Source organism: Scyliorhinus torazame, chromosome 20, assembly GCF_047496885.1.
Source record: "Scyliorhinus torazame isolate Kashiwa2021f chromosome 20, sScyTor2.1, whole genome shotgun sequence".
Lineage (NCBI taxonomy): Eukaryota > Metazoa > Chordata > Chondrichthyes > Carcharhiniformes > Scyliorhinidae > Scyliorhinus > Scyliorhinus torazame.
In genome coordinates this window covers 16,063,381-16,083,208 of record NC_092726.1, presented here as the reverse complement: position 1 = coordinate 16,083,208, position 19,828 = coordinate 16,063,381, and the positions used below count along the sequence as shown (strand labels likewise).

General features: G+C 44.1%; 1 protein-coding gene across 50 annotated transcripts in view; it reads right to left on the bottom strand.

Annotated features, from left to right (window-relative positions):
* Positions 1-2,269: 2,269 nt before the first annotated feature.
* The window catches only part of LOC140396907 (calcium/calmodulin-dependent protein kinase type II subunit beta), a 392,935-nt gene continuing 375,376 nt past the window's right edge, over positions 2,270-19,828 (bottom strand). For all 50 annotated transcript variants that reach the window (XM_072485774.1, XM_072485778.1, XM_072485773.1 and 47 more), the window contains 4 exons: positions 14,233-14,308; positions 6,946-7,040; positions 5,819-6,053; positions 2,270-4,122 (listed from right to left, as the gene is read on the bottom strand). In XM_072485774.1, the coding sequence (XP_072341875.1) occupies positions 5,821-6,053; positions 6,946-7,040; positions 14,233-14,308 (404 nt within the window). In that variant the 3' untranslated portion in view covers positions 2,270-4,122; positions 5,819-5,820. The remainder of the gene's footprint in view (positions 4,123-5,818; positions 6,054-6,945; positions 7,041-14,232; positions 14,309-19,828) is intronic.

Below are 19,828 nucleotides of genomic sequence, written 5' to 3'. Positions count from 1 at the left end.
TGTATCACAGTCTTGAAACACCCCGCATTGTAACGGCATTTTAGCCATTTTTTGGGGCCTCAAAAGCTGTCCTTTCTGCTGAGGCCATACTTAAGAGTAATTACCTGCCGGAGAGCCCAGCAAACTCTTCGCAGATCGTGATGTCATTTTGTCTGGGTGCCTCGACCTCTCTCTCCAACCACGGGGAGGCCCCTGACCCCCAACTTAGCATGTCCCACGGACCTGATCCCTGGCAGTGCCCCTGCCAGCCTGGCACTGTCACCCAGGCACCCTGGTGAGTTTCAAGTATCACAGATCATGCAAGAGGCCTCTTGAGAGATTCAACGGCCTCATCCCAACCCCAAGTCGGGCGCAATGAGGCCGTTAAATGGTACCCACAGTCATGAGTATTCGCCTGGCTCAGTGATAGCACCATTAACACCGAGGTGGAAGGCTGTGGGTTCAAATCCAAATCTAGGAATTGACCGCATAATCCTGGACTTTTCAGTATTATGGAAGGTAGTGGTGCTGTATTTCCAAATGTTGAACTGAGTCTGCACTCATAGGTGGCTGGAAAGATCAAAGGAAAAAAGCATGATACTGACCAACATTCATGCGCCAATCACGACCACAAACTCAGATGAACTGCTGTGTGTGACTTTTGTGTGTGCACAATGGATTTTGTATTTTTTCAAAAGAATCGTGACTGCTTCGAAACAAATTCATTGACTCAGAAACATTTTGAAATGTTCTGTTAGCATGAAATACGATATAAAAAGAGCGCAATCTAACGGAAAGGTTTCAAAGTGTCATTTGTGGCGGGTTTTGCTGGGAGTTTCTCCATGGTTCTGTCAGCGAGTTCCCAACCATTATCCAAACACAAAGTCAGACACATTTTTCGGCCCTGGGAGTTTCTCCCCGGTCAAGCCCAATTTTCATTATTGGAGAGCTGAATTCACTGGCCAGACCGGCTCCTCCAAGATCAGGCCTTCATTTTGAAAAGCTGTCCTGACCTCAAAGTGGGCTAGTGGGTCCTCGCTGCCCTCCCCATCTTTATCCATCTCCCCTATCCTCTCGTCTCTCCCTCCCCCTCCTATGCCTCCCTCCTGCCCTCCCCTCTCCCTCTCTATTCCCCCCTCCTCTCTCCTGCCCTCCCCTCTCCATCTCTATCCCCCCTCCTCTTCCTCCCTCCTCACCCCCCACCCCTCCTCTCTCCCCCACTCCTCCTCCACCCCATCTTTCTCCCCCTCTACACCCCACTTCCCCTCCTCTCTCTCTCTCTCCCTTCCCCACCCCTCTCCAGCCTGCTCGTGGGTCCTCGCTTCTCTCCCTCTCTCTCCCCATCTTTACCCCCACTACTCCTCTCGTCCCCTCCCCATCTCGCCCCTCCTCTTTCTTCCCCCTCCCACGTGGGTCCTCGCTCCCCTCCCCATCTGTATCCATCCCCCCTATCCTCTCATCTCCCCCTCCTATGCCTCCTGCCCTCCCCTCTCCCTCTCTATTCCCCTCTCCCTCTCTATTCCCCCCTCCTCTCTCTCCCCCCACCTCTCCTCTCTCTCCCTCCCCCACCCCTCCTCTCTCTTGCCCTCCCTCTCTATCCCCCTCCTCTCCCCCCACCCCTCCTCTCTTCCTCCACCCCCCTCTACACCCCATTTTTCCTCCCACTTCCCCTCCTCTCTACCCCTCCTCCTGCTCTCCCTCTACACCCCATTTTTCCTCCCCACTTCCCCTCCTCCTGCTCTCCCCATCGCTCTCTCTCCCCCCTCCTCCAGCCTGCTCGTGGGTCTTCGCTTCTCTCCCTTCCTCCCTCTCCCCATCTTTACCCCCACTACTCCTTTCTTCCCCTCCCCATCTCGCCCCTCCTCTCTCTATACCCCCCCCCCCCCCCCCCCACTAGTGGGTCTTCACATCTCTCCCTACCCCCCTCCTGCCTCTCTCTTACCCACCCCCCCCATCTCCTAATCTTCCCGTTCTCCCAGTCCCCTCTCTCTCTCCTTATACTCTATTTTTATCCTTTCCCCTGTGGGGATAGTGTCCAGTTGTTAGCAGTATGCATCAAAAGTAAGTTTATTTTCGCTGAAAACCTATACCTGCAAATTGTGATGGAATACTTAAGGGCTCTTGCTTACTCAAAATCCTGCTGTCTTACATCCAAAAATTGGAATTCAGAATATTTATGGTGAATATCAAGTATAAAACTGTTACCCTTCTGGACTGCACAAAAGCTGACTTTCAATGTTTAACCAGCACTATTACAATATAAATCATTAACAAAATGTTCACACTGTAGTCATATTGTCAAGTTTTATTTCTAACATATCAACAGTTTTAAATGGCGAGAGGAACACATAGACCACATCCTGTAACATAATGTTTTTGTCCTCATATAAACCAGACCTGACAGAATTTCAGCTGCTGAGAACTTCAATAATTAAAAAAAAAAAAAAATCACATTTCATATTCAGGCAAGTTGCTGTGTAAAAAGCAAATATAGTCCATCATTTTCAACCGTAAAAATATCTCCAGCAAAATTAGCATTTCCACACTTCAAGCCACACGAGGCATTAAATGAGGTAAAACTCATTTGTTTAATTCATGGGTTCCACAGCCCTTGTAAAAAAAATAAAAAAATATGATCCACACACAGCTCATTACACTTAAGACCCTTAAGCCGTCTAATTTTAAAACATCCATAAAAACACGATAAGAGTCCTCTCAATGCGTTTCCACAGCCCCTGCACAAAATTGTTAAGCGGTCGATCGAGTGCATGCAAACCAGGTTTCCATTACACATCAGCAGACAAAAAAAGGATGCTGTTACAAAGCTCAGAAAGGAGAAGGAAAGAGAATGTAGAGCTCTACAGGCAATCATTTTTGAAACCAACAGGGTTAATTATGTCATGCAAAAAAACATTTTTTTTGGCTATTCAATAAGCTATTTCCTACACGAGTTTAACAAAGAAACCACAAAGTGATCATGCCTTTCTGAGAGGCCTTCCAGCCAGACTAAACTCAGGCATCAGATTGTATTACTACACGCATCCAAGACTGTGCAATTTGAAAACAATAAAGCTCATTACACCATCTGAACCCATGGCAAGTTAAACACAAAAATTATTGGCTATAAATATATAACATGCATTTGTAAAAATGCATATACAATTTTAACTAATGGCAACAAGTTTTTCATTAAATCCTAGAGTTGGTAGCACAGTATAACAAAACAGTAAAGAACACTGAATTAGATCTTGCTACTTCAACATGATATAATTAACTCACTCACTTCTTAAATGTATAGAGCCAGGGAGAGGTTCTCACAAGCTTTTTCAGTTTTCACAGATCACTTGTATCTCAGCTGGCGTACCTGTTACTTTTTAAATTAACTTTTCTTTGAACGTCATTATATCAAATCAACACATTTCACATGAAACAAGAGAAAAATGGATAAATAGTGCTACTTTTCCCCCCAATACAGCACACACAAGGTATAAGAAATGAAAAATCAGGTTGCTGTGTTTCTTCATATACACTAGTTGCACCGAGGCAACCTTGTGTGGCAATTTGGTAATGGCAAAAGTGATATTTTCCACATTGCAAAGAGTGGTTGAGAGGCCTGTTTATATGAAGTTTGGCTGCTTAATTCAATTGGTTGCATTCTGCCGTAAAACCATCCAAAAGTATCAGTGGCTGCGACAGGGCCTCATTTACTGTTTTGCTGAGTCAAGTTAACTACATCAAAACTTAAGCTTTCAAAAGAATAAGTGACACATCTTTAGTGTACAAGAAAATATAAAATGGAACACTAACCCTCCAACATTAGGATGATCACCATTAAATTTTAACCTTCATGCTTTAGCAAATGTTTTGAATGAATTGTACAAATCACTGCCATCAAATGTGAATTATATAAAGTACATATACAGTAGCCATTTTTGATTTTGTAAATTTTTTTTGTTAATGTCTACATCTTGAGACAAGTTGAAAGAAACACCATATAGTTCCACGAACGTGACAATTATGCAGCCACCAGGAGCATAATGTGCATGCGGACACGTGCATGTTACTGCTGGTCTTCAGAGGCCACCAGGTCGCGGCTCAGCTTTAATGGTTGCTCGGGCCAGAACTCTGCCAATTTCTTCAGCTCTGCAGAAACATTGTAAAATAAATTAAAAACGGAATCTTCTAGCTTTTTGTTAAAAATAATTTTACTTGCAACTTGACATTGAAGTGGAGCTGTTTAGGTGCATCAACCTCTTTTATGAAGGTAATGTTTTGTGCAAAGCCCTGAGGTTGAGTTGAAGCACTTTGCACGTGTTTTAAATATAAAAGCAGTGCTGATTTAAAAATGCAGGTATACCTGTCACACTATGGAGCATGCTATGAACTTTCAAATCTACAGTGCTCGCATGTCACCTGAGTGTGATGTGAAAAACAGGATGTGTTTTGAAAGGACTAAATATTATGTGTCTCCCCAACTTACTTGCTGTATTTCTGTGGAAAATACTGTGCTAGATTCACAAAAGCAAACTGCAGTTTCTGTAAATGTGAAATAAAATTTAGAATGCACTGAAAATTGTTGGACTCAGTGTCAAGAAGGCGATAAAGGGCCACATCAAGCTAATATTGGGAGGAGAAAGAAAATGGCAAGTGAATTGAACTTGTCTGTTATAATCCTTGCTCTGTCCTTTGCCTCCTATACTTCCAATGCAACTCACTCAAAAGTTCAAAACCTCGGCCACTTTTTCAGGCAGCAGCTTTTGCTGATGATTCTGATATTCCCTATGACAGCTTCTCTAAATACTTGTTCAATTATCCTCTGTTTTTGACTTGCACTATCATTCAGTCTGCAAATTAATCTCTACTGCTTCCATCCTATTACTGACCTTTCCTTTTCCTTTTCTTTTTCCCCTGCCTCCTTTCCTCACCTGTACTTGCTTAAAATCTATTATATTGTGAATGTTGCCCAGGAGCTATGAAAAGTCATTGAAATTTTAAATCTGTCTCACACAGATGCTACCCGAGTTGCTAAATATTTCAAGCATTTTCTGTTTTCATACTGTATGAACAATGTTGAATATTAAAAGAGATAATGACTTGTAGCCTGAGGTGGGAGAGTAATACTTGGACTATACAGCACATTCTGACAGGTTTAGTTAAAATTGTGCCACCATTTTATGCAGTGTTCTACATAATCACAAATGGGAAAATCTTGTATTCAGAACAGAGTGCAATGTCACAGTTGTCACGACAGAGCCACAGATGGTGTACTCTACCTTACTATTCACTTGCAGGATACTAAATAGCAATGTCTGCTGAGACCCAATGTTATAATCTGGACTGAGAAATTGTATTAATGAAGTAACTGGGAGCTGCAGTATTTGCAATGTTTCTGCAGATAAATATATGCACACACTCCAAAAACACTCAGGAACTCCCAGTAGTGACATTTAAGCAGAAGTTTGGGAACAGCCAAACGGTGAGTGACATAGAGAGGAAGAATAAATTGAAGAAAATGACGACTTTGGGAGATCAAGTCAGCTGCCAGTTCATCCTAAACAGTGTGCCAGTGTAGTGTCTTTCTCGACTGAGTCTGCTGCAGATTAATGGTGATAGTGTGGATAGTAGGGACAGTCTGGAGTATCGCACATTGTTTCAGGCACTTAGAAGTTTGGCTCCTGACTAAGTTGGCCAGCTCAACTTAAAACCACACTAATGCTCCCCCCCCAAAAAAAAAAGAGTACGAGCATGGGCAATTCATGAATTGATGCGAGCCCTTAAAAACAACCTCTATTTGCCTTTCTCTGATTGTATTGTCATTTCATTCCCATTACAACCTTACCTTCACTGGAGTGGTGCTGCTGGAGAACCCGAGCAGTGGAAGTGAACATTCTGCCATTTGCTGTCCCGTCGGTGCCAGACCCGTGTCTCCTCTGACTGGGTTGTCCGTGGCCTACCCTGAAGATCTATATACTGGGTGAGGCGAATGTAGGCTATGCAGGCAGCGTCTTCCCCAATAAGATGCACGTGAGGATTCAAAATAGTCGTGTGGATGGGTTTGCTGTTTTTAGATAACACTACACAAAAGGAGGAGAACAATAGTCAGTTTCAAAAAAAAAAAATTGAACTCACTTCAGTCGAGCAGTTCATTTTCTTCTCGTCAACAGCAATTTTCCACAAGGTGAATTGGAATTTCCAGTTATTATCAGCAACAATTATTTCTGAAGTTCGGAACAGGTACTTTCCCAAGTATGTGCAACTTTTGACTACTTCAGTACATCAAATTTCAAATTGAACCCTGATTTCTGCAATACTGCATGGGGTGATGCGGCATTTCGTAGGGAGGAATCGTCGAGTTACCTGTACATAATTTGTTAAGTGTTGAATTAAACTAGTCAAAGCCTGGGCGCATGTTGCCTGTCGAGACTTTGGCATGTGCATGGGGGGGGGGGGGGGGGGAGAATAAATCATTTTATTTGATATTGGAAGAGGTGGCAGTGTTTGTGTGGCAGGCCAGTTGTTTCAGTGTCAGAGTTCTAAGTGCTGAGGCTGCCTCAAGTGCTAATCAGGCTCCTAATATGTGATGCTAACACACCTGTTGGGACAATGTACAGAGAAATTGTATTCACAGAGAGTGCATACAGAAAATTTGCATTAAAGGTATTTTAAGAATTTTCTCCAAAATTACCAGATGGGGCACCAAAAGGTAGTAAAGGAACATTTTTGAACAGGAATAATTGGCGCAACCAGTTATTTACTGAGTAGAAGAAATACCAAGGGTTAAAATCAAGGTCCAAACTACTCTGAGTTAAAGGTGAAGGAACCCATGATGGTTCATGGCCGGATCCGGCAAGGACATACTCAGATGGAGGCATCAGGCAAGGACATGGTTTGTTTGTTTTTTAGTTCATCAATTATTTTCAAATTCAGCAATGAATTACATGGCATGCATTGTTAAAAATTGCTTACAATTCTCAAAATAAAATCTGTGGAAGTCCATCCCTTCAACAAGATTACCCAATGCTTCAGGTTCAAATGAGGTCAGTCCTGGATCGCAAATTTTCCTGAAAATTATGAAGAAAACTATTATCTTATGGTAATGTCAATTCTGAACACTACTGAGGATCATGAATGATAAAGGTGACCTGTTGTCAGGGCTGGTGCAACCACTAAACAAGCTGGACATTCACCTGGAGCGGCAAAAAAATGAATAAAACATTCATAAAGTGCCATAAGTAATCAACCAGGCTTCAGCATGGGAACTGATCTATATCTACAAATACATCCACACATACTAATATATATTTATATTGCAATCTTTCCAAAAGTTATTTCATTTTCCTCATTCTGTCTGTGCAGCAGCCGTGTCAATTTATATGACTTCCAAAAGTACGAATCAGTGTCCAAGAATATAATTTAATTATGCCCACTCTTATAATTATTGATGGTATAAATTGTGCATAAAGTAATCTAGCAACTGTTGCAGAAACACTTAGTATTTACATCACGTGAGCAATATTACTCATTGTAATGTGTATTTCTTCCAGTACATATTCGATGAAGCCGAGAACAGCAAAATGGACAATGTGTCATAATGTTCTTTTTATGTTAAATCTAATTATAAATGCAGAATTTTTATTCATGCTAATGCACAATATTCATTTTTCTAAGTTAATTAAAGGGGTGGGTGAGGTAGAGTGCAAGCTGAAGGTTCACCTTGGGCACATAATACTCTTGTTCCAGCCCTGCCTATTCTTGCCACTGAGGTCCTAATCCCAAAATGACATGCTATTATTTATTGGTAAATAAGGTATTGGAAAAACTTGCTTGGAATGGATGTCCCATAGTATCAAAAGTCATAAGGATGCAGTTTACTGCAACATCCATATCAATGCAGAAATTAAGACTATAGATCAGGCACCAAGTTTGCACCCTCAAGAGGGTGTCTCTCACCATTTGGAGTTTGCATAGGTTGGACTGTAACACCAGCCCAATATCAGAACACATGTTAAAAGTGTGTCCAAACATTAACTGCCAGGGAACTTTCCAAAACGTCCGTTTTGTAAAAAACGTCATAGGTTGTGGCAGTTGCTGGCAAGGCTAGCATTTGTTGCCCACCCCAAATTGCCGTCGGTGGTGAGACTCCTCGAACAATTCAGGTACTCGCACAGCGCTGTTAGGAATGCAATTCCAGGATTTTAATACTGTGACAGTGAAAGAATTGGGATATTGTTCCAAGTCAAGATGGTGAGTGGCTTACAGGTGGTGATGTTCCAATTCATCTGCTGCCCTTTGCTCAGGGGAGTTGGAAGGTTCTCTCAAAGGAGCCTTGGTGAGTTGCTACAGTGCATTTTGTAGAGGCTACACACGATTGCTGCTCGTGGTGGAGGTGTCAATGTTTAATATGGTTGATGCAGGACTTCCGGGTGCGGCGATGACCAGCTAAGTCGCACGTTTCGGCAGCTCCCGGTGGAACGGACTTTTGGGCTCTTAATAGGAGCCCCAACGGCAATTTTAACGGCTAAAAACACTGTGCGGTAAACCAGAAGGGAATTCCCCCTGGACACGGATGGAAAATGGAGAGGAAAGTGGCCGGATTGCGGAGGATCCTCTAGAGCTGCGGCAAGGAAGGCAAGCACAAAGCAAGATGGCGTCGGAAGGTGGCCGTCTAGTATGGGGCCCTGACCAACAAAAGTTCCTGCAGCGCTGTGTGGAAGAACTTAAAAAGGAGATGAAGAAGGAGCTGCTGGCCCCGATATTACAGGCGATTGAAGGACTAAAGGAGGAGCAAAAGACCCAGGAGCAGGAGCTTCGGGTCGTGAAGGCAAAGGCCGCTGAAAATGAGGACGAAATACAGGGCCTGGTGAAGAGAGATGCACGAGGCACAACACAAAAGGTGTGTGGAAAGGCTGGAGGTGCTGGAGAATAATGCGAGGAGGAAGAATTTAAGGATTCTTGGTCTTCCCGAAGGTGCAGAAGTGGTGAGATTTCTCCGATATAATGACAAAGAGATGGTCCTCAGATGGGCGAAGAAAACTTGGAACAGTAGGTGGGAGAACGCGGTGATCCGCGTATATCAAGATTGGAGTGCGGAGGTGGCGAGAAGGAGGGCAAGTTTTAATCGGGCCAAGGCAGTGCTTCACAAAAGGAAGGTCAAATTTGGAATGTTGCAACCGGCAAGACTGTGGGTCACACACCAAGGGAAGCACCACTACTTTGAGACGGCAGGAGAGGCGTGGACATTTATTGTGGAGGAGCAGCTGGAATAGGCGGGCCAGAAAAAGAACGTTTGGGACAAAGTGGTGGGGTGATTACGTGGGGTGAAGGGGGAAAAAAGGGGGAAGGGATGATCTCTCAAGTTGTTAATCTTGCGACCCTGTAACTTTTCTCTCTTCCCCATGTCGTGGGGGAGAGGGAGGATGAGGAATTGTGGGCGCCGGCCATTAGGGGTGGGGCCAAGTGGGAAACGCAGGCTTTGTTCCCGCGCTATGGTAGTCATGGCGGGAACAGGGAAGCAGGAAGGAGGGGGCCTCGCACAGTGGGGGCCGAGGTCACGGGGGGAAGCCGACGTCAGCCAGAGTTTGCTGACTTCTGGGAGCAACATGGGGGGTGCAATTACACTAGAAAAGGATCTAGCGGTGGGGGGGGGGGGTTAACTGGGTTGCTGCTGCTGGGGAGAAGGGGGAGCTGGTACGGGGTGGGGTGGTCGAGGCGGGAGGGCGCCGTCGGGGGGAGATACGGCTACGTGGGAACCGGGTGAGGAGCTGGATTAAAAAAGGGGATGGCTAGTCGACAAGGCGGGGGAGTAAAGAGCCCCGCCAACCCGGCTGATCACGTGGAATGTGAGAGGGCTGATCGGGCCGATTAAAAGGGCACGGGTACTCGCACACCTAAAGAAATTAAAGGCAGATGTGGTTATGTTGCAGGAGACACATTTGAAACTGATAGACCAGGTCAGACTACGCAAAGGATGGGTGGGGCAGGTGTTTCATTCGGGGTTAGACGCAAAGAACAGGGGGGTGGCTATATTAGTGGGGAAACGGGTACTGTTTGAGGCAAAGACCACAGTGGCGGATAGTGGGGGTAGATTTGTGATAGTGAGTGGCAGATTGCAAGGTTCTAGTGAACGTATATGCCCCGAACTGGGATGATGCCAATTTTATGAGGCGTATGTTGGGACGTATCCCGGACCTAGAGGCGGGAAAGTTGGTAATGGGGGGAGACTTCAATACGGTGCTGGACCCAGGGCTGGACAGATCGAGGTCCAGGACCGGGAGGAGGCCGGCTGCAGATAGGGTGCTCAAGGACTTTATGGAGCAGATGGGAGGAGTAGACCCCTGGAGATTTAGCAGGCCTAGGAGTAAGGAGTTCTCGCTTTTCTCCTATGTCCATAAAGTATATTCACGGATAGACTTTTTTGTTTTGGGAAGGGCGCTGATCCCGAAGGTGACAGGGACGGAGTACACGGCTGTAGCTATCTCGGACCACGCTCCACATTGGGTGGACCTGGCGATGGGGGAGGAAAAAGAACAGCACCCGTCCTGGAGAATGGACATGGGATTATTGGCAGATGAGGGGTTATGTTTAAGGGTGAGGGGGTGTATTGAAAGGTGCTTGGAGCTCAATGACAATGGGGAGGTTCAGGTGGGAGTGGTCTGGGAGGCGTTGAAGGCAGTGGTTAGAGGGGAGCTGATATCTATTAGGGCACATAAAGGAAAGCAGGAGGGTAGGGAAAGGGAGCGGTTGCTGAAAGAACTTTTGAGGGTGGACAGACAATATGCAGAGGCACCGGAGGAGGGACTGTACAGGGAAAGGCAAAGGCTACATGTAGAATTTGACTTGTTGACTACGGGTAATGCAGAGGCACAATGGAGGAAGGCACAAGGTGTACAGTATGAATATGGGGAGAAGGCGAGCCGGTTGCTGGCCCACCAACTAAGGAAGAGGGGAGCAGCGAGGGAGAGATGGAACGGGGAGCGGAGAGAGTGAATGGGGTGTTCAAGGCATTCTACAAAAGATTATATAAAGCTCAGCCCCCGGAAGGGAAGGAGAGAATGATGTGCTTTCTGGATCAGCTGGAATTCCCTAAGGTGGAGGAGCAGGAGAGGGCGGGACTGGGAGCACAGATTGAGATGGAGGTGAAAGGGATTGGGAGCATGCAGACGGGGAAGGCCCCGGGACCAGACGGATTCCCTGTGGAATTTTATAGGAAGTATATGGACTTGCTGGCCCCGCTTCTGACGAGAACCTTTAATGAGGTTAGGGAAAGGGGGCAGTTGCCCCCGACTATGTCAGAGGCAACAATATCGCTCCTCCTAAAGAAGGAAAAAGACCCGCTGCAATGCGGGTCCTATAGGCCCATTTCTCTTTTAAATGTGGATGCTAAGATTCTGGCCAAGGTAATGGCGACGAGGATAGAGGACTGTGTCCCGGGGGTGGTTCATGAGGACCAAACTGGGTTTGTGAAGGGAAGACAGCTGAACACGAACATACGGAGGTTGCTAGGGGTAATGATGATGCCCCCGCCAGAGGGGGAAGCGGAGATAGTGGTGGCGATGGATGCCGAGAAAGCATTTGATAGAGTGGAGTGGGATTATCTGTGGGAGGTGCTGAGGAGATTTGGCTTTGGAGATGGGTATATCGGATGGGTACAGTTGCTGTATAGGGCACTGATGGCGAGTGTGGTTACGAATGGACGGGGGTCTGATTATTTCCGGCTTTACAGAGGGACGAGGCAGGGGTGTCCCCTGTCTCCGTTATTGTTTGCACTGGCGATTGAGCCCCTGGCCATAGCACTGAGGGGTTCCAGGAAGTGGAGGGGAGGAGAAGAACACCGGGTATCTTTGTATGCGGATGATTTGTTGTTGTATGTGGCGGACCCGGTGGAGGGGATGTCAGAGATAATGCGGATACTTGGGGAGTTTGGGGATTTTTCGGGGTATAAATTGAACATGGGGAAAAGTGAGTTGTTTGTGGTGCATCCGGGGGAGCAGAGCAGAGAAATAGAGGATTTACCGCTGAGGAAGGTAACAAGAGACTTCCGGTACTTGGGGGTTCAGATAGCCAAGAATTGGGGAACCTTACACCGGCTTAATTTAACACGACTGGTGGAACAGATGGAGGAGAACCTCAAGAGATGGGACATGGTGTCCCTGTCACTGGCAGGTAGGGTGCAGGCGGTTAAAATGGTGGTTCTCCCGAGATTCCTTTTTGTGTTTCAGTGCCTCCCGGTGATGTCACGAAGGCTTTTTTTAAGAGAATCGAGAAAAGCATTATGTGTTTTGTGTGGGCCGGGATGACCCCGAGAGTGAGGAGGGGGTTCTTGCAGCGTAGTAGGGATAGGGGGGCTGGGACTACCGAGCCTAAATGATTATTACTGGGCCGCCAATATTTCAATGGTGTGTAAGTGGATGGGAGAAGGGGAGGGAGCGGCGTGGAAGAGATTGGAGAGGGCGTCCTGCAAGGGGACCAGCTTACAAGCAATGGTGACGGTACCGTTGCCATTCTCACCGAAGAAATATACTACAAGCCTGGTGGTGGTGGCAACATTAAAAATTTGGGGGCAGTGGAGACGGCATGGGGGAAGGACGGGAGCCTCGGTGCGGTCCCCGATAAGAAATAACCAGAGGTTTGTTCCGGGGAGAATGGATGGGGGATTTGGAGCATGGCAAAGAGCTGGGCTAGTACAATTGAGAGATCTGTTCGTAGATGGGACGTTTGCGAGTCTGGGAGCGCTGACGGAAAAATATGGGTTGCCCCAAGGGAATGCATTTCGGTATATGCAACTGAGGGCTTTTGCGAGGCAACAGGTGAGGGAATTCCCGCAGCTCCCGACGCAGGAGGTGCAGGATAGAGTGATCTCAGAGACATGGGTGGGGGATGGTAGGGTGTCGGACATATACAGGGAAATGAGAGACGAGGGGGAGATCATGGTAGATGAGCTGAAAGGGAAATGGGAAGAAGAGCTGGGGGAGGAGATTGAGGAGGGGCTGTGGGCTGACGCCCTACGTAGGGTAAACTCATCGTCCTCGTGTGCTAGGCTAAGCCTGATACAATTCAAGGTTCTACACAGGGCGCATATGACTGGAGCACGGCTCAGTAAATTTTTCGGGGTAGAGGATAGGTGTGGGAGATGCTCGAGAAGCCCAGCGAATCACACCCACATGTTCTGGTCATGTCCGGCATTACAGGGGTTCTGGGTGGGGGTGGCGAAGGTGCTTTCGAAGGTGGTGGGGATCCGGGTCGAGCCAAGCTGGGGGTTGGCTATATTTGGGGTTGCAGAAGAGCCGGGAGTGCAGGAGGCGAGAGAGGCTGATGTCTTGGCCTTTGCGTCCCTAGTAGCCCGGCGCAGGATATTGCTTATGTGGAAGGAAGCCAAACCCCCGGGCGTGGAGACCTGGATAAACGACATGGCAGGGTTTATAAAGTTAGAACGGATCAAGTTCGTATTAAGGGGTTCGGCTCAAGGGTTCACCAGGCGGTGGCAACCGTTCGTCAACTACCTCACAGAACGATAGAGGGAATGAAAAAGAAAGAAAGACAACAGCAGCAACCCAAGGGGGAGGGGGGGGGGGGGGGGGAGGAGGACCCGGGCGGGCTCTTAGGGATGTCATTGTATATGTATCGACATTTGTTATAGGTAATGTATATTGGACTGTTGGATTGCATCTTTGGAGAGTAACTATTTTTGACAAGGCAGTTGCCATTTAGTTTTGTTTTTGTTTCTGTTTATATATTATTTATTTACTTGTTTAAAACTGGCCACTGTTATTTATATTGCTTTATTGTTGTTTAAAAGAAAAACTATGTACTGTTATGTTTGGCCAAAAAATCTTGAATAAAATATATTTTTAAAAAAATATATATATGGTGGATGCAGTGGCAACAAGTCGTCTGCTTGTCCCGGATGGTGCCCAGTTTCTTGAGTGAAGCCATACTCAGCAAGACAAATGTAGAGTATTCCATCACACTCCTGTCGATGGAAGACAGGCTTTGGGGAGTTACACATAATTCCCAGTCTCTAACCTACTGTTGTAGTCACTGCATTTTTATATGGATCGTCCAGTTTAGTTTCCCGTAAATGATAGCACCCAGGCTATCATTGCCATTGAATGTCAAGGGGAGATGGTCATTGCCTGGCACTTGTGCAATGTGACTGTCACTTGCCTTTAATATCCCTTTATCTCTGCAAATGAACAGATGTTAGAAGGGCAATATTAATCATTAATGAATGAGAAAAGTGATCTCTAAACTTACGCGTACGCTTCAAAGTCCCCATTGTTGATAGCTTCGATCAGCTGTTCAGTTAACTTGATGATTTCTTGCTTCCGAGCTAGAAAGAAATCAAAAAGAAAATGGGACAATTGATACCACCCAAACATCATAATTACTGGGGCACTTTGATCCCTGCTTAATGGTATCAATTCCCATTTAGAGTAATTCACTTTATTCACTCAATCATAATGAAAATGGGTACCTAGAATAGCTGGTAACACTAACTTTTATAGTTAACTTTAAACTTGCACTTTGGATCGTTACCGTAATTTCACGAAAAAAAACCTGGGCTGCAACCTAATTACCATTATTTCAATGTGTTTCTGAGAACAAAAGTAAATCACTTGTAATCCCGCACAATGAATCCATCCCGCGTCAAAATGGCCCTACACAATACCTCTCAAAAAACTACCCTCTCATTCATGTACAGAAAAGATTTAAACCCATCCATAAACACGCTACGACACAGACAGTTTAAAATCTTAGCCATCTCCACTTTGCAATGACTTACCTCTTACCTGTAGGAAGACTGAAGTTGGCCAGCCATCTGCAAAAAAAGTCGCACATATAACCCGCCCACGAATATAAGCCACATTGCTTCTGGAATACATTTAAAAAGATATACCCTGCAGGTTGTTTTCGTGAAAGTACGGTAATTACTTAAGACTTGCGACTCCCCGAGATGTGGTGTCCTTCTAGTTGCTTGTTTTCAAGAGACAAGACATATATGTAACACAACAATTATTTAAGCAATGTTCCCAGACCCATGAACAAGATACATCATGGGCCATGGATCACTTTACAGTGAAACTGCATGATTGTTTGCAATGCTTGCACTGTTAAATTAAAAACTGTGTTTTTCTGAAATAAAGGACACCTGAAACCTCTGCCATTTGAGATAGCAGCTATCGGCATTAAACCAGAAATGGACTTAGTGCTGCCAATAAAAGTTCCTTTCAGGCTCTGGTCACAATCAAAAAGATGGCTGAATATCTATTCAGCAGTCATTTACTGAATTTCAACAGAAAATGCACCAGATTGATGCCCATCTAAGAACTTTAACACCAAGTGATGTAATTAAGTTATGACATGAATACTTCAGAGACAGTATCCCATATCTTATGAAGTTGTCACCTTTGTTGGAGAAAAAAATTGTGTTTAAGATTATACTTGTTCTTGGTCTTACAGAATAATAAATCACTATCCTTTTCTGAAATGAAAACATTCAGCATTTAACTCCCCTTTTTCCATGAATTTATATACCATGCCAAAGGCAAAGCCAACAGGTTGGCGTTCTTAGGATGAAGACAGATTTCTGATAGTATTCAAATTCATCCAAAGTGCATTTGATAAATGGAACCCTTGAAATGTTAAACATTGTTAATGACAAAACATACTCCCAAACCATTGTCAATAATCACAGGCAGAAATACGTCATTTCAAACATCGGACAACAGAAAAAGATTACTGTCCATGCTCCTCATGCATACATCAGTACACTTATGGCCACTTGCAATGTGGTGCGCTTAAGAGTTCTGAGAGTAGCCAAGTGACCTTTTCTTTGCACACTCATATGTGGTGAAGCGAGGCACTCCTTAAAATGTCCAACAAGAAAATTTGCATGACAACATATCCAATTGTTTCCCATTGCTCTGTGTTGCTACATGTTGTTGCATGCATATAATGACAAAAATCCTCACCAAATTTTGGCTGTTTCATTCTTTTTCAATTTTATTCGAGGCAAAAAGTAATATTAACTAAAATGGTGTACATGTGTGAATTTTTAACTTATCTCACAACAGATTAGTGTCATGGGAGTTTGCCATTATCTTTGAGTGTCTCAGTCCAAATACAGCAATGTTATCAAGATTTTGTGAAATTATTCAAAAAAAGGTTTATTGGAAGCAATAGCAGCATTAGAGACCACAACAATACAACTGATTTTCTCTATTCTTGTCTAATTTTAACATACATTTTTAGTTCAGAAGAAAGCAGAATAGGGTACACAGGTTATTAGGAGCAGAAATAGGCAATTCAGCTCTTTTGAGCCTGCTCCGCCATTCAATCAGATCTTGGCTGATCTCTTTCTGGTCTTAAATTCACCTCCCAGCCTGTCCCCCATATCCCTTTAACCCTTTATCTAACTCCTTCTTGAAACATTTAACGATTCAGACTCCGCCGCACTATGGGGCTGAGAGATTCATAAATTCACCACCCTCTGCGAAATGTAGTTCCTCCTTATCTCAGTTTTAAATCTGCCACCTCTCAACCTATATCTGTGACCTCTCATTCTAGATTGCCCCACAAGGGCAATTTTTGGCCTACATTTACTTTGTCAATCCTTCTTAGTATTTCATACAGTTCAATCAGTTCCCCTTTCATTCTTCTGAACCCAAGCAAGTAGAAGCCCAAACTGTTCAGTCTCTCCTCACATGTCAACCTTTTCATCGCCGGAATCAATCTGGTGAACCTTCTCTGAACTGACTCCAATGTTTGCAATATGATTTCGAATACAATAGTGTGGTGATGGCTGCATATTAGCTTTTTGAAGATGAAGTTGTAATCAATCTAGTAAGTAGATAATAAAGGTTTTCCAGATTTTCATACGGTATCCAAGTTATATAATTTCCCAAGCAACAGAACACATAGAATACAGCAATTCAACAGCTCTGTGAGGCTAAGTGGATCATTATTAAACGAGGGCTGATTTTACACTTAATATCATGTCAAGTGCTGCTAAATCCCCAAGTGCAAATCTTGTAGTACAAGTAGTCTGCAAGCTAAGTGTGTTTCTTGTCAAGTCTGGCAGCCCAAGGAGTCTACTGAAAACTAGATTTCTGTCAGTTTTACATTCAACCTCTCGGCATCAGTGGACCCTCCACTCAGGAAACAGTAAAAGCAGTTGGCATCAGATTGTACCTTGAGGTTATTACAGTTTTGTTTAACTTGTTCTCCAGTCTGCAAAGTGTCAGTGTTTACAATTCTAGTGTTAGTACGAAGAGTGTCGTGGAGTTTTGGCTGGTTAAGTTGTAGATATACCCAACCTTCCATTATTTACACAGTATTTGAGACATAAATTGCAGCCATTTCTCTGAATTTCTTGCAGACATTGAAGATTATTATTGCTCTGTGCTCAGTTTAATAATTATCTGAGTTTAAAAGGTTTAAATCATCGCCAGAGAGGCAACTCCTCCTCCCCCCCCCCGCCCAAACTTTCTTCCTCTTCTGCCCACATTTCACTGTGACATTCTTCCTTTCATTGATACTAGTCATCTCGCCTTTCACTCAGCTTTTGCTGGAACTCTTCTTCCTTCAATTCAAACTGAGCACCCTCTCCAACAATTAATTTGTCGGCAGTGCAGAAATGGTTTCTGGTATCCTGGGTTTCTCAGTTGACTGTGTTTTTTCCTTCACAATTTAATTTGGTGATAATTCGATGATGGAGAGATACTATATAATGTCATTATGTTCTTCACTGACAAATATTATCCAGAAAATTAGGAACTGTAACAGTAAATCCATCCTGGCACTCAAGACTTGTTTCAAAATAATAAACTGAGTTGGTTTAGCTCAGTGGGCTAGACAGCTGGTTTGTAATGCACAACAAGGCCAGCAGCGTGGGTTCGATTCCCGTACCAGCTTCTCTGAACAGGCGCCGGAATGTGGCGGCTAGGGGCTTTTCACAGTAACTTCATACTTGTGATAATAAAAATATTATTATTATTAAGGATTCTACAGCTATCTGTTCCCAAGAAACTAAAGGAAATTAAAGGTTGACAGCAATGTATTTTCTCTTTAGCTGTAAATGCAATTTTCTCTTCTCCCATATTAATTAATTTTCATTAAATGCAACATGTAGGAAAACATTTAAGAGTAAAATCACAACTAATCCACATAAGCCGCACATAACATATTTTCTTCTCTGCATCTGTGGAAGTTAACATGGATAAGGACATGATTTCCACTGAAACCAAATGGTAGAAATGAGAGTGAATTAATTTGAAAATGGTTCCATTTATGATTCATCAGGACTTTTTCTGGGGCACACACATTAGGGAAAGCATGGGGAGTACCCACACTACAAAGAATGCAGTGGTGTACCATCTCACTTCAAGATAAGCAATAACTGCGAGCCGTGCCAGCAATGCCCACATACTGTAAGTGAATGAGTGAAGAAAAAGTGCCTGGGCTGGGGAGGGAACATCGCGTAATGATTCCGATTCATAAATGCTAACCAACTGCCTTTGCTCAAAGCATGCATTGGCATATCAGGTAAAGAAGGGAATTGGTTTGGATGGAATACCATGAGTAGCACTCGACCTTATGGAAAAGGTGATCCCTGAATTCTGACCAAAAGCGCCTTCATTTTTAAGATAATCTCATGTCTAATCTGACCTTCGTTTTTATGGGATATGAGAACTGTGTGTTTTTCTCATGTTACAACAAAATAGTGTAAACACAAGTTACTATCGGTAATTCTAATTTCCTTATGTTATAGTCAGACTACTAATACTATTCGATTACCTAATTAATTAGAATATTCTCTGGTACCATTCTTTGTACTGTGCCGTCAAAAACTATTTGAGATGAAAAATAATGTAAGTTGCTAATCCATTCAGATGGGGATGCCAGCAAAACAACAGATGCTACCAACAGCATGGCCAGGTTGGAAATGGCATTTCCATCAATGCTGCCTTCTAAACCAGACGTTGCTATGCGAAATAACCTGTTACTACCAGTAATTTTAATTTCCTGATATTATGGTCATATGCACAAATTATTTTGGATTATTTTTCCTCTGCTCGTTGAGTATGGTTTAGCACTCATCAACCCAGAACAAATCAATGCAATGCTACCACTGCTTAGCTTACTGAAGATAGCCATGATGTGGAGGTGTCGGCGTTGGATGAGCACAATAAGAAGTCTTACAACACCAGGTTAAAGTCCAACAAGTTTGTTTCGAATCACTAGCTTTCTGAGCACAACTCCTTCCTCACCTGAGGAAGGAGCCTCACCTGAGGAAGCACTGTGCTCCGAAAGCTAGTGATTTGAAACACACCTGTTGGACTTGAACCTATTGTAAGACTTCCTATTAGCTTACTGAAAGCATGGCGTAGCTTACCAGTAATTGGTAAATATTTTTCATGTTTTAAGCTGATATTTGCCCCTTCAACATGCATGGATTCCAACCTTCAAAAATATTCCTAATTTGGTCGAAAATGTTTGACTTGTACATGAGTATATATGGTACTCCGCACAATTGACCAGCTTGCGAATCCCCTCACATGAGAACTGGCAGCTCAGTGAAATACTGGAGCTTGTCAGGTGCCTCTGGAGTTGTGTGCGAGCCAGATTCATTAGTTCAATTAAAAAGGTTCTTCTCCTTACGTAGGGCAGGAATATATAAGGCACTCTTCTGATTCGCATCACTGCTGCATTTACACAATGATTTTGAAGAGTTTCTGATGTACACAAAGTGAACTTGGTGTGATGGAAGGGAAAATACATTGCAATTTGGCTACTGCAATTGGCTAAAGTACCAATGACTTGAAAATGGAACAACAAGTTCGGAATGGGA